Source organism: Pan troglodytes, chromosome 19, assembly GCF_028858775.2.
Source record: "Pan troglodytes isolate AG18354 chromosome 19, NHGRI_mPanTro3-v2.0_pri, whole genome shotgun sequence".
Taxonomy (NCBI): domain Eukaryota; kingdom Metazoa; phylum Chordata; class Mammalia; order Primates; family Hominidae; genus Pan; species Pan troglodytes.
The window spans coordinates 12,653,575-12,666,937 of record NC_072417.2 but is presented as its reverse complement, the minus strand read 5'-3'; the positions used below and the strand labels follow the sequence as shown (position 1 = coordinate 12,666,937).

The 13,363-nt window shown below is 44.2% G+C and overlaps 1 protein-coding gene across 6 annotated transcripts in view; it reads left to right on the top strand.

Annotated features, from left to right (window-relative positions):
- Positions 1-13,363, top strand: part of SMG6 (SMG6 nonsense mediated mRNA decay factor) — a 245,042-nt gene that overhangs the window by 130,972 nt on the left and 100,707 nt on the right. For all 6 annotated transcript variants that reach the window (XM_003315290.6, XM_016931164.4, XM_016931163.4 and 3 more), the window contains one exon: positions 1,073-1,274. In XM_003315290.6, coding sequence (XP_003315338.3) covers positions 1,073-1,274 — 202 coding nt within the window. The remainder of the gene's footprint in view (positions 1-1,072; positions 1,275-13,363) is intronic.

The following is a 13,363-nucleotide window of genomic DNA, read 5'->3' as shown; positions in this document are numbered from 1 at the left end:
TAGCCTTGGCAGGCCCTGTATGCTTACCACAATTTGTAGTATCCCTGGGCAGGCCAAAAAAAAAAAAAAAAAAAAAAAAAAAAAAAGCTTTATGGATCCTCAGCACCCACCAAAGCAGGAATCTGACCCACAGTCGATTTTTGACAAGTGATGGTGACAGAGAAATGAACCTCTTTTTTTATAATTCTATGCTGAAATTTCAATTAAGGAGAGCCAGACTTTGCAGTTTCAAGGTTTCTTCTCAGGTTCAGCCAGGACCTGGTGATACGCAATTAGGACAGCCAGCCATCCCAGTTTGCCCAGGACTGGGGGGTTTCTGGGGACGTGGGATTTTCAGTGCTAAAACTGGGACAGTCCCACACAAACCGGAATAGTTGGTCACCCTGTATCTAACCTTCCACAAATGAGAGAAAGGAGAGGTGTGGAATGGCTGAGACAGCGCTGATGAATTGTGTAAGAGGCTTTACCTTCCTGTGAGGATCTTGATGGGCCAGGAATGAGGTTTTTGTTTGTTTGTGTGATTGGTTGATTGATTGATTGATTGCCTGCCTATATATAGGGAAGAGATTTCTAAAGCATTGTAGGAGGAAAACATGCATGACTCTTGCTGTATTGTGACTAGACCCTCCATGGCTGTGGCTGGAGGAGGAGAGGCTGGTGCTCAGTTGCTGTCTGTGTGGCATGTACTTGGCTGGACAGCAGTGGGGAATTCTGGGAGCAGCCACAAGCACTGGGTGTCTAGAGTGTTTGAGTAAGCGTCTCAGGCACACTGTCTGGAAAGATGACAGGACCCTGCATTAGGCAACTGAGTCTCCAAATTCTTTTTCCTCTCTGGTGAGGATTAAAAACTCCCCCTAATCAATTTCAACTTTGCATAGATCCACATACACATACCTCAGATTGCTGCCTTGGGCACAGTTTTGTTTCCTAGCATTTTTGGGGTATGATTTCCTGGCAGATGCCAGCCTAGACAACATTTGCTGCAAGTACTTCCCTGCTCACAAATACTGAGAATACTTTTTTTTACTGGTCCCTCTTTAGAGCTGCTCTTTTCTTACCTTATTTCTCACAGTGTTGCTGTGGATGTATGGTCGACGCTGGCTGATTTCTGTAACATACTGACTGCAGTGAATCAGTCTGAGGTGCCACTGTACAAGGACCCGGATGATGACCTCACCCTTCTTATCCTGGAAGAGGATCGGCTTCTCTCGGGCTTTGTCCCCTTGCTGGCTGCCCCTCAGGACCCCTGCTACGTGGAGAAAACCTCGGATAAGGTCAGCCCCAGGCCAAACATCCCTCCCCATTCGCCCCTCCTCTTAATTCTCCAGACTTTTTTATTCTTGGGAAGTTTTCTGTGCAAATGGAACATGATTAAGTCATTGAGAAGGGTGTTAAGGGAAAATATCGACCTTTTAGCCGCTGACATCCAGCTCTGTGTCCTGAAAAAAAAAAGCCCTCTCGACTTCCTTTGGTGTGTGTGTGTGCTTGCTGGCATGTTGTATATACGATCATTTCCTCACTTGTTTAAATAGTGCAGCTTGTGTTGGCAGTGCTCTCACTCAGCTCCAAATGGTTTGCATCATGCTTAAAGCACCCTCCTTTCTCCCCCCTTCCTCCCCACCCCCCTCCGCCACAAAGCTCTGCACTAGGAAAACAGCCAGGGCTTTTTCCCTTCTCTGAGGAGGAGAGTGATAAATAGGTGACTAGAGAGAAGCAGACACCATGTGTTAACTTAGAAAAAAAAAACTTGTAGGAATATGAAGCATTCCCCGCTGCCTGGTTTCTATTTTCCTTCCTCTGAGGACTGTGTTTTAACCTGAACGTTTTTCTTGCCTGTCTGTTTATAGAAAACAAAGCCGATTCCCTGTTGCGCTGTTGGGGACTGTGGAGTTCTTAGTCTCTGCTTATCAGTTGGGTTTTCAGCCAGGTAAAGAGTAGGGGTAGTCCAGTCGGCTTCACATTTCCCATGTGTAATAACAGTTACTAGGCTAGGGAAGTAGTAGCCACCGAGCTTGGGAATGAAGTGCTGTGTGGAGGCAGGAATACCCTGTGACTGACTTCTCTGCAGAGTAGTGAGGATCACATCCCCTGGGGACAGGCCTTTGGGGAGGCTCCACAAATGTCTTCTCAGGAGGAAGTCTTTTGACCTAGATGAAGTATATACTAGGGACATAGGGAGATGTTAAAAAAAAAAAAAAGTAAAAATTCCAAACATGAGCCACAAATATGAGAGACTTTATGTAGAATATAAAGTCTTGGCCCGTTGCAGTGGCTCACACCTTTAATCCCAGCACTTTGAGAAGCGGAGACGGGCGGATCGCTTGAGCCCAGGAGTTTGAGACCATCCCTGGCAACATGAGAAACCTGTCTCTACAAACAAACAAGCAAACAAGCAAACAAACAGTTTTTAGTATAAAAGAGTATTTGTTCACTGTGGAAAATTTGGAAAACACACACAAATAAAAAGAGGAAAAATTATCCGTAATCCTTCTTTCTACCCAGAAGTGAGAGCACTGTTATTTTGCTGATCATATATAATCGTATTTAATTTATAGTATACACACACACACACACACACACACACACACACTCTTTCATTTTCAATAAAACTGGAGGTTATATTAATATTTATATATACTATTTGTTTTTATTTTATTTTATTTTATTTTATTATTATTATTTTTAGATAGAGTCTCACTCTGTTGCCCAGGCTGGAGTATGGTGGCACAATCTCAGCTCACTGCAACCTCTGCCTCCCAGGCTCAAGTGATCCTCCTACCTCACCCTCCCACATAGCTAGGACTACAGGCACCCACCTTCATACCTAGCTAATTTTTGTATTTTTTATAGAGATGGGGTTTCACCATGTTGCCAGGCTGGTCTCAAACTACTGAACTCAAGTGATTTACCTGCCTCAGTCTCCCAAAGTGCTGGGATTATAGGTCTGCACTAACATGCCCAGCTGTATATACTGTTTGTAATCTGCTTTTTTCCTAACATTTTTAATATATTCTTATATGGAATCATTTTTATAGTTACCCAGAATTCTTTTATATTCCAAGATTTCTTTAACCAATCTTTGCTTTATTGAACCAAGAGAATGTTCCCAATTTTTTTACAGTTATGAATAGTGTATCAATTTCTTGTAGCAGAATTTGAGCATATATTCCCTTTGGTTAAATTGCTGTAAGTAGATTAAGGTTCTAGACATTGATATATCAAAAACTCATACTCTTTGGATGCACTTAATGGCTACTATATCTTGGGAATCAGAGAACCCTTCTTTCCCAAGAGGAATACTTATTTTATGCCTTTCCAACAAAAACGTAGAGTGAAATTCTGCTCTTCTAGTCTCAGAATGGGAAAATAATGGGGATTTGTAGTATGTGAGGCTGAGGACAGCTAACAAGTTGTTTTATACATGTGGAAGATGTTGAGTTAGAAGAGAGACTGGATGACATGGCTTGGGCCAGAGGATCCCCATACTTTTCTTTGGTGATCACAAGGTGGTCTTGATTCCAGAGGATGCTTTGGGGAGTTTGCTATTGAAGCTGTCTTTTAGTGTGGGACAGGTGCTGAGTAGAAGAGTCCTAACGAGCTTCAGACTCTTCCTACACCCCATCTTCATCAGCTCTCTCAGCTCTAGTGTCAGATACCACGTATGTGTTTTGGCTCAAGGAGAACACAGAGCCAGCAGACCAGCCCTCAGCCTATGTAGTGATCCACAGGCTACCTAGGGGGCAGTGGCGGCTCAGTGAGACTAAGGTAGGTCTCCACTTCAATGACTGTGAAATAGGTATGTCAAACCTAACATGTCCAAATCCAAACTCCTGAATCCTGCCCCACCCGCTACCCGCCAACCTGGTCTTCCTTTACCCTTCCCCATCTTGGTAAATGGCAGCCTTGATTTTTGGGCTGCTTGTGTCAAAATGCTTGGGGTTATTCTTGGCACTTCTTTGTCACACTTCCATATCTAATCCATCAGCAGGTAATGTCTTCTTTACCTTCAAAACACACACAGATACAATTCTGTCTTCCCACTGCACCCTGGTTCAGTTCTCTGAAATGCCTTCTGACTGGTTGCTCTGGTTCCTTCCCCCTTCTACTCTTCAGTCTATTTTTAAAATATCAGTGAGATCATGTCATTTCTTAGTTCAAAACCTTCTGATGGTTGCTCCTGTCACTTAGAGGCCAAAGTTTTCACAGTGGCCTATGATGCCCTCCATTATGTGACCCCACCTTCATCCCACTCCCAAGCTCTCTGATCTCAGGTCCTCCTACTGTCCTTCAACCCAGTGTGCTCTAGTCACATTGACATCCTTGCTGTTCCTCAAACAAACCAAGCGCTCATGCCTCAGGGTCTTTGCAGTTGCTCTTTTCTTAACCGGAAACACTCTGTACTCGGCTATGTGCCTCTTGCACTCCCTTCTGTCACCTTGGTAAAGAGAGCTTCCCTGGCCACATCATATAATCATATAAAGTGGTACTCTGCTTTATTATTCTCCATCCACGGCAGGGGAGAATAACATCTCCTGAGTATCTATCATGTATCAGTCCCTGAGCTAGGTACTTCTGTACAGTATTTCGTTAAGTTCTCTAAATAAGCCTGCCATGTAAGTATTATTACCTCCTTTTTTTTTTTTTAAGAGATGGGTCTCACTTTGTCACCCAGGCTGGAGTAAGTGGCACTATCATAACTCACTGCCACCTCAAATTCCTGCGCACAAGCAATCCTCCCGCCTCTGCGGGACCTCTTTCTCCCGGGTTCAAGCGATTCTGTTGCCTCAGCCTCCCGAGTAGCTGGGATTACAGGCACGCCACCATGACCAGCTAAATTTTTTGTATTTTGAGTTGCTGGGACTATAGGCATGTGCCACCATGCCTGGCTGATTAAAAAAAAAAAGTTTTGGCTGGGCCTGGTGGCTCATGCCTGTAATCCCAGCACTTTGGGAGGCCGAGGCAGGCGGATCACGAGGTCAGGAGTTCAAGACCAGCCTGGCCAACATTGTGAAACCCTGTCTCTACTAAAAATAGAAAAAGTAGCCAGGTGTGGTGGCGGGCCGTGTAATCCCAGCTACTCGGGAGGCTGAGACAGGAGAATTGCTTGAACCCAGAAGGTGGAGGTTGCAGTGAGCCAAGATTGTGCCACTGCACTCTAGCCTGGGTGACAGAGCAAGACTCCATCTCAAAAACAAAACAAAACAAAACAAACTTTTTTTGTTGTTTTTTAATAGAGACGGGGTCTCACCATCTTGCCCAGGCTAGGCTCAAGTGATCCTCCTGCCTCGGCCTCCTAAAGTGCTGGGATTATAGGTGTGAGCCACACCCTTCAAATTTTGTAAAAGAGGATACTGAGGCTCAAGAGAAAAGAATGATGATAAGCTCACATGGGTCATTTCCATGGCCAACCTAGGAGTTGAATCTTTAGGAACTCTTGACCTTTTAGAAATCTGCAAAAGCGGACCTAGCGTGATGGCTCACGCCTGTAATCCCAACACTCTGGGAGGCTGAGGCAGGTGGATCACTTGAGGCTAGGAGTTCAAGACCAGCTTGGCCAACATAGTGAAACCCCGTCTCTACTAAATTAGCCAGGCATGGTGGTAGGCACCTGTAATCCCAGCTACTCGGGAGGCTGAGGCATGAGAATTGCTTGAGCCTGGGAGGTGGAGTTGCAGTGAGCTGAAATTGTGCCACTGTACTCCAGCCTGGGTGACAGAGTGAGACTCTGTCTCAAAAAATAAATAAATAAAAATTTTTAAAAAAAACCTGCAAAAGGGCCAGGCATGGTGGCTCACACCAGTAATCCCAATATTCTGGAAGGCCAAAGTAGGAGGAGCACTTGAGACCAGGATCTCTAAACCAGCCTGGGTGACATAGTGAGGCCTTGTCCCTACAAACAAGTTTAAAAACAGCCAGGTGTGGTGGCAAGCGCCTGTAGTCCCAGCTACTCAGGAGCCTGAGGCAGGAGAATTTTTTAAGTGCAGGGGTTTGATGCTCATTATGATTGTGCCACTGCACTGCAGCCTGGGTCTCAGAGCAAGACCCCGTCTGAAAAAAAAGAAAGAAAAAGGAAATTTGAAAAATATAAACATTTCCTCCAGCTTCTAGTGTTCATTACTAGGAAATGTAAAACATATCTCAAGTGCTCATCAGTGGCAGCAACGTGAGCAGCTTTACTACTGGTCGAGATTAGTCTCATGTTTGGTCCTGCCTTGATGCTTATTCTGCAGATACTTACGAAACACGTATTGCCAACACAGCCTGGGAGATCCAGACACAAGGCAGGTATCTTCCTAGTTCGAGAGACAGTTTGTGCCATATATAAAGATGTGAGTGGCACCATAAGTGAATTTGAAGAGTTCTTGAGTTTTGTTGAGCTGGTAATATCCCAGCGAAGGCGTGCTTCAAGAGCACTGATTTGGCATTAACGTAATCATTGTATCTTTGAAGCAGAAAAGTTTTCACCTTATATGCCTTTGAGTGCAAATACTCTCTTTGTTCTATTCTTTTCTTCAGTAATTTCTGCTGTCCTGATATATTAGATCTCCATTCTTTGTCCTATATGTCACTTTTTCTGTCATCACTTTAATCGGTTTTTGCTTTTCTTCTGCATTCTAGGAAGGTTTCTCAAGTTTGTCATCTTGATATATTTTTATAGCATTGATTCTACTCTTTACTACTTCTAGTTCAGGTTTTAAGTCTTCTATTGCATTATTTGTTCTCTTACATTATATCTTATAACCTTTATTTTTTTTGCCTGCCTTTTAGTCAGTCCCTTTATATCTTTTTTTTTTTTTTTTTTTTTTTTTTTTTTGAGATGGAGTCCTACTCTGTCGCCCAGGCTAGAGTGCAGTGGTGTGATCTCGGCTCACTGCACCCCCTCTGCCTCCCAAGTTCAAACGATTCTCTTGCCTCAGCCCCCCGAGTAGCTGGGATTACAGGGGCGCGCGCTGCCACACGTAGCTAATTTTTTTGTATTTTTAGTAGAGACGGGGTTTTGCCATATTGGCCAGGCTGGTCTCAAACTCCTGACCTCAAGGTGATCTGCCCGCCTCACCCTCCCAGAGTGCTAGGATTACAGGCATGAGCCACTGTGCCTGGCCTCGGTCCCCTTATATCTGTCTTTGCTTTTTCATTTTTCATTTAGCATACTTCACAGAGTCTATAATTTGAAGAATTCAGTTGAAGGTCAGGAGCAGTGGCCCATGCCTGTCATCCCAGCACTTTAGGAAGTCAAGGCAGACAGATCACTTGAGCCCAGGGGTTTGAGACCAGCTTGGGCAACATGGCAAAAACCTGTCCCTACAAAAAACATAAAAATTAGCCAGGGTTGATGGTATTACACCTGTAGTTCCAGCTAATCAGGTGGCTGAGGTGGAAGAATTACTTCAGCCCTGGCCGTCTAGGCTGCAGTGAGCTGTGATTGTGCCACCATACTCCAGCCCGAGGGACAGAGCAAGACCTTGTCTTTAAAAATAAATTCAATTGAAAGAATATAGCAGATAGTACCTTCTTTTTCATTTGGCATTTTTTTCCCCAAAATATAATTTGTTTCTCTATTTGCGTGCTACATTCTCCTTTTTATTAATATATTGCAGATTATTTTCTTAGACCTCAGCTCTAGTTTCTACAATTTGATGCTGGTCACTTACATTTCTTTGAACAGATTAGGTAGATTCTCACTGGATACCTTTGGATACCTTCTTTGTCTACAGTAGTTTTTTTTTTTTTGGAGATGGAGTCTGGCTCTGTCTCCCAAGCTAGAGTGCAGTGGCGTGACCCCCCGGCTCACTGCATCCTCCACCTATCAAGTTCAAGTGATTCTCCTGCCTCAGCCTCCCGAGTAGCTGTGATTACAGGCACCTGCCACCACGCCCAGTTAATTTTTGTATTTTTAGTAGAGACGGGGTTTTGCTATGTCGGCCAGGCTGGTCTCAGACTCCTGACATCAAGTGATCCATCCACCTCGGCCTCCCTAAGTGCTGGGATTGCAGGCCTGAGTCACCGCGCCCGTCCATTTTGTTTGTTTCTTTGTGTTTTTGAGACAGTGTCTCACTCTGTCACTCAGAATGGAATGCAGTGGTGTGATCATAGCTCACTGCAGTCTCGACCTCCTGGGTTAAAGCGATCCTCCCGCCTCAGCCTCCTGAGTAGCTGGGACTACAGGCAAGCGTCACCTCACCTGGCTAATTATTTTTACTTTTTTATTAGAGGCAAGGCCTCACTGTGTTGCCCAGGCTGGTCTCAAACTCCTGAGCTCAAGTGATCCTCCCGCCTTGGCCTCCCAGAGTGACCCACAGATAATAGTAGAAATCCCTTGCTCAAGTATAGAGTTTGTACACATTGAATATCCCTAGTCCAAAAATCTGAAATACAAAAGACTCTAAAATCCAAAGCTTGATTTCAGATTTTCCAATTAGGGATGCTCAACCAGTAAGGATAAAGTGCAAATATTCCAAAATCTGAAACACTTCTGGTCCCAGGCATTTTGGATAAAGAATAACCTATATTAGCAAGTCATTAACCTCAAGGGAGTGGGAAGGGGACCAAGTGGTGTGCAATGTCAATAAATGAATTTATTTTCTACATTTTCTGTTCTGTATACAGTGGAGCTGCTGTATCAGAGCTATCGCTCATGTCTAGTTTTCAGTTTTTTTTTTTTCAGTCTCTTTCATATAAATGATACTGCAGTGTCCTGTCACCTTCTTGGAGCTACCATGTGAAGAAGAAATTCTGTCATTGGGCCACTTTCCATTTAGTATGGGAATTTGCCTTAGACCTCTCTGAACTGCTGAAGCATTGCAAATGGTACTGATTCGTAGCAGTGAGAAAGCTTCCAAGTGGTGGTCTGTGTCTACCTCATGAGCTGTCGTAACCCTTTGTGGTAGGCAAAGTAACACCCCCACCCCAAAGAGGTTTATGTCTTCAGTCTCTAAAACCTGTTACATGTTACCTTACGTGACAAAAAGACCTTTGCAGATGTCATCAAGGATTTTTTTTTTTTTTTCCTTGAGATGGAGTCTCGCTCTGTCGCCCACGCTGGAGTACAGTGGTTTAGTCTTGGCTCACTGTAACCTCTGCCTCCCAGGTTCAAGTAATTCTCCTGCCTCAGCCTCCGGAGTAGCTGGGACTACAGGCACACGTCACCACGCCCGGCTAATTTTTGTGTTTTTAGTAGAGATGGGGTTTTGCCATGTTAGCCAGGCTGGTCTCAAACGCCTGACCTCAGGTGATCCACCTGCCTCAGCCTCCCAGAGTGCTGGGATTACAGGCATGAGCCACCGTTCCCGGCTGGTTGTTTTTTTGTTTGTTTGTTTTTGTTTTTTCTTTGAGACGAGGAGTCTCACTCTCTTACTCTGTCACTCAGGCTGGAGTGCAGTGGCGCGATCTCGGCACGCTGCAACCTCCACCTCCTGGGTTCAAGTGATGATCCTGCCTCAGTCTCCCTAGTAGCTGGGATTACAAGTGCATGCCACCACGCCTGGCTAAGTTTTGTTGTTGTTTTCATTGTCATTGTTGTTTTCTGAGACAGAGTTTTGCTCTATCGCCCAGGCTGGAGTGCAGTAGCATGATCTTGGCTCACTGCAACCTCTGTCTCCCGGGTTTAAGCGATTCTCCTGCCTCAGCCTCTTGAGTAGCTGGGACTACAAGCACCTGCCACCATGCCCGGCTAATTTTTGTATTTTTAGTAGAGATGGGGTTTCACCATGTTGGCCAAGCTGGTCTCAAACTCCTGACCTCAAGTGATTTGCCCACCTCCACCTCAGCCTCCCAAAGTGCTGGGATTACAGGTGTGAGCCACTGTGCCCCTCTCTGGCTAAGTTTTTATATTTTTGTACTTTTAGTACAATAAGGTTTCACCCTGTCATTGTCGTCCTTGTTTTCTGAGACAGAGTTTTTCTCTATCGCCCAGGCTGGAGTGCAGTAACATGATCTAGACCCACTGCAACCTCCGTCTTCTTGGTTCAAGCGATTCTCCTGCCTCAGCCTCTTGAGTAGCTGGGACTACAAGCACCTGCCACCACACCGGCTAATTTTTGTATTTTTAGTGGAGATGAGGTTTCACCCTGTTGCCCAGGCTGGTCGCGAACTCCTGACCTCAAGTGATCTGCCGCCCTCAGTCTTAGAGAATAAACAACTACATAACCACCAAGCAAGCAGCTCAAGAAACAGAATAAGATAAGGGCGGTGAGTTACCAGTTCCATTCAGTCTGTGTTGGTCCTAGTCAGTACAGTAAGACGTGAAAAAAAAAAAAAATGAAGTATTAAGAAGACTGTTGGAAGGGAAAAAATAAAGCTGTTTTTATTTGTAGATAATAACATGATACATTTAGAAAATCCCCAAAAAGGATAAATTATTAGAATTATTCTAATAATAAGTAAATGTAGCAAAGTTGCTGGATATGAAGCCATTGTACAAAAATCAATCCCATATCTACATATTAGAATCAAACAAAATAAAGATTTGGTACCTGGCACAGTGGCTCGCACCTCTAATCACAGCACTTTGGGAGGCCAAGGTGGGAGGATCACCTGAGCCCAGGAGTTCGAGATCAGCCTGGGAAACACAGCATCTCTACTAAAAATTTAAAAAATCAGCTGGGCTTGGTGGCCTCCATCTGTGGTCCTAGCTACTTAAGAGGTTGAGGTGGGTGAATCACTTGAGCCCAGGAGGTCGAGGCTGTAGTGAGCTGTGATCATACCACTGCATTCCAGCCTGAGTGACAGAGCAAGACCCTGTCTAAAAAATAAATAAAATAATCTTTGTATTACAAAATAAATGTTCATTTAGAAATACTTTACAAATTAAGATTAGCAGCCAGGCATGTTGGCTCACACCTGTAACCCCAGTACTTCAGGAGGCTGAGGCAGGAGGATCGCTTGAGCCCAGGAGTTCAAGACCAGCCTGGGCAATATAATGAGACCTTGTCTCTACAAAAAATTAAAAAATCAGTCAGGTGTGGTGGTGTGCATCTGTAGTCCCAGCTACTTGAGAGGCTGAGGTGGGAGGATCACTTGAACCAAGGAGGCAGAGGTTGTACTCAGCCTAGATTGCACCACTGCACTCCAGCCTGGGCCACAGAGGGAGACCCTTTCTCAAAAAAAGAGAGGAAAATCAAGATTAGCAATACGGAAAAGAAAAGATTTTCTTGATCCGCTACCCAGAGATAACTACTGTTTCTTGTTCCATGTTGCTGCATATGTTCCAACCTAGAAGGATAGCTGATAGGTAGATGGATGACTGGATATAAGTGAAGTTTTTTGGTTATTTGTTTATTTATTAGAGACAGGATCTCAGCTGTGTTCCTCAGGCTGGTCTTGAACTCCTGGCTTCAAGCAGTATTCCCGCCTCAGCTTCCTGAATAGCTGGGATTGCAGGTGCAAACCACCATGTCCAGCACTGATTTTTTTTTTTTTTTTTTGAGATGGGGAGTCTCACTCTGTTGCCCAGGCTGGAGTGCAGTGGTGCAATCTGGGCTTATTGCAAGCTCCACCTCCCGGGTTCACACCATTCTCCTGCCTCAGCCTCCCGAGTAGCTGGGACTATAGGCGCCCACCACCACGCCTGGCTAATTTTTTAAATATTTTTAGCAGAGACGGGGTTTCACCGTGTTAGCCAGGATGGTCTCGATCTCCTGACCTCGTGATCTGGCCGCCTCGGCCTCCCAAAGTGCTGGGATTACAGGCGTGAGCCACCTCGCCCGGCCGATTTTTGCTTTTTAACAGAAATAGAATCAAACTTTATGTTTTGTTTTGTAATGTACTTTGTTCACTTAGCAATAAATATATATTTCCATGTTTACCTATAACATGAATTTAAGAGCTGCACAATATTGTATGAATGTATTATAATATTTGTTTAGTCCTCAATCATTAGATGTTTTATAGGAAGTTATTGACTTTTATCTGTTGTATAAACGATGCCATCTCAGGGAGCCTTACACATAAGTCTTTTGTTCTTACCCTTTGAGATAGTTTCTCCTTCTTAGACCTCCCTCTCTATCATTTCATAGATATTTAAAGGGACTCAGAATAGTTCCCGAGGATAAACAAAGAAGGAAGGGTTCATATGAGTGGAATAGAATGCTCAGACTGAATTTATCAGCATCTTTCCTGCTGGATTGAATGTTCTTCAAATCTTGGAATGCCCTGAATTCAAAAGCACCTCAAAGTCTAGAATTTGAGTCTTTGAAGAGAGAATTTGATTTTTTTTTTTTTAGACAAATCCTTGAGACTTGATAGTGCTCTGAGTGGTACTAAATGTATGTAGTCTTATCTACATCATTTAGGAGGTGTGTTCAAGGGCACAAATATAAGAGTAGTGGCAGTGCAATGTCTAAGGACCAGAAGATCAGGACAATGCCCTGGACTCCAAACTTTGGAGGCAAGATTGCTTATAGATGAACAGTAATTAATGATGATGACTGGTATATGAAAACCTGAAGATTAGTGAGCCAAAGTCACGCCATTGCACTCCAGCCCGGGTGACAGTGTGTGAGACTCTGTCTCAAAAAAAAAAAAAAAAAAAAAAAGGCCGGGATTGGTGGCTCATGCCTGTAATCCTAGCACTTTGAGAGGCCGAGGCAGGCTGATCAACCTGAGGTCGGGAGTTTGAGAACAGCCTGGCCAACATGATGAAACCCCATCTCTACTAAAAGTACAAAATTAGCCAGGCTTGGTGATGCACGCCTGTAATCCCAGCTACTCGGGAGGCTGAGGCAGAATTGCTTGAACCCAGGAGGCAGAGGTTGCAGTGAGCCAAGATCACGCCCCTGCACTCCAGCCTGGGCAACCAGAGCAAAACTCCATCTCTAAAAAAAAAAAAAAAAAGGGTCAGTTATGTGAGCATGCCTACCTGCCTAGCCTTCCTACCTACCTACCTACCTGCCTACCTACCTACCTACATACATACATACAACCTTTGTCTCAAGACTTAATAAATATAAAATTAAAATTGGTTAAGAGGAGAATGTATGACAGAAAAAGAAACTTTGATTTAAACTTCTGCCCTGGTACTTTTTGTCTCACCCTTTTTAGTTTTCTTTACTAATATAATATCATATATGTAAAAGAATATATATTTTTACTTCATAATTATATTTACTTTTATTTTATGTATTTTTTTGAGACAGGGTCTTGCCCTGTTGTCCAGGGTGGAGGGCAGTGATACAATCATGGCTCACTGCAGCCTTGACTTCCCAGGCTCAAGCAATCCTCCCACCTCAGTCCCTTGAGTAGCTGGGGACTATAGGCGCACGCCATCACACCTGGCTAATTTTTAAATTTTTTGTGGAAACGGGGTCCCACTATGTTGCCTGGGCTGGCCTTGAACTCCTAGGTTTAGGTGATCCTCCTGCCTTGG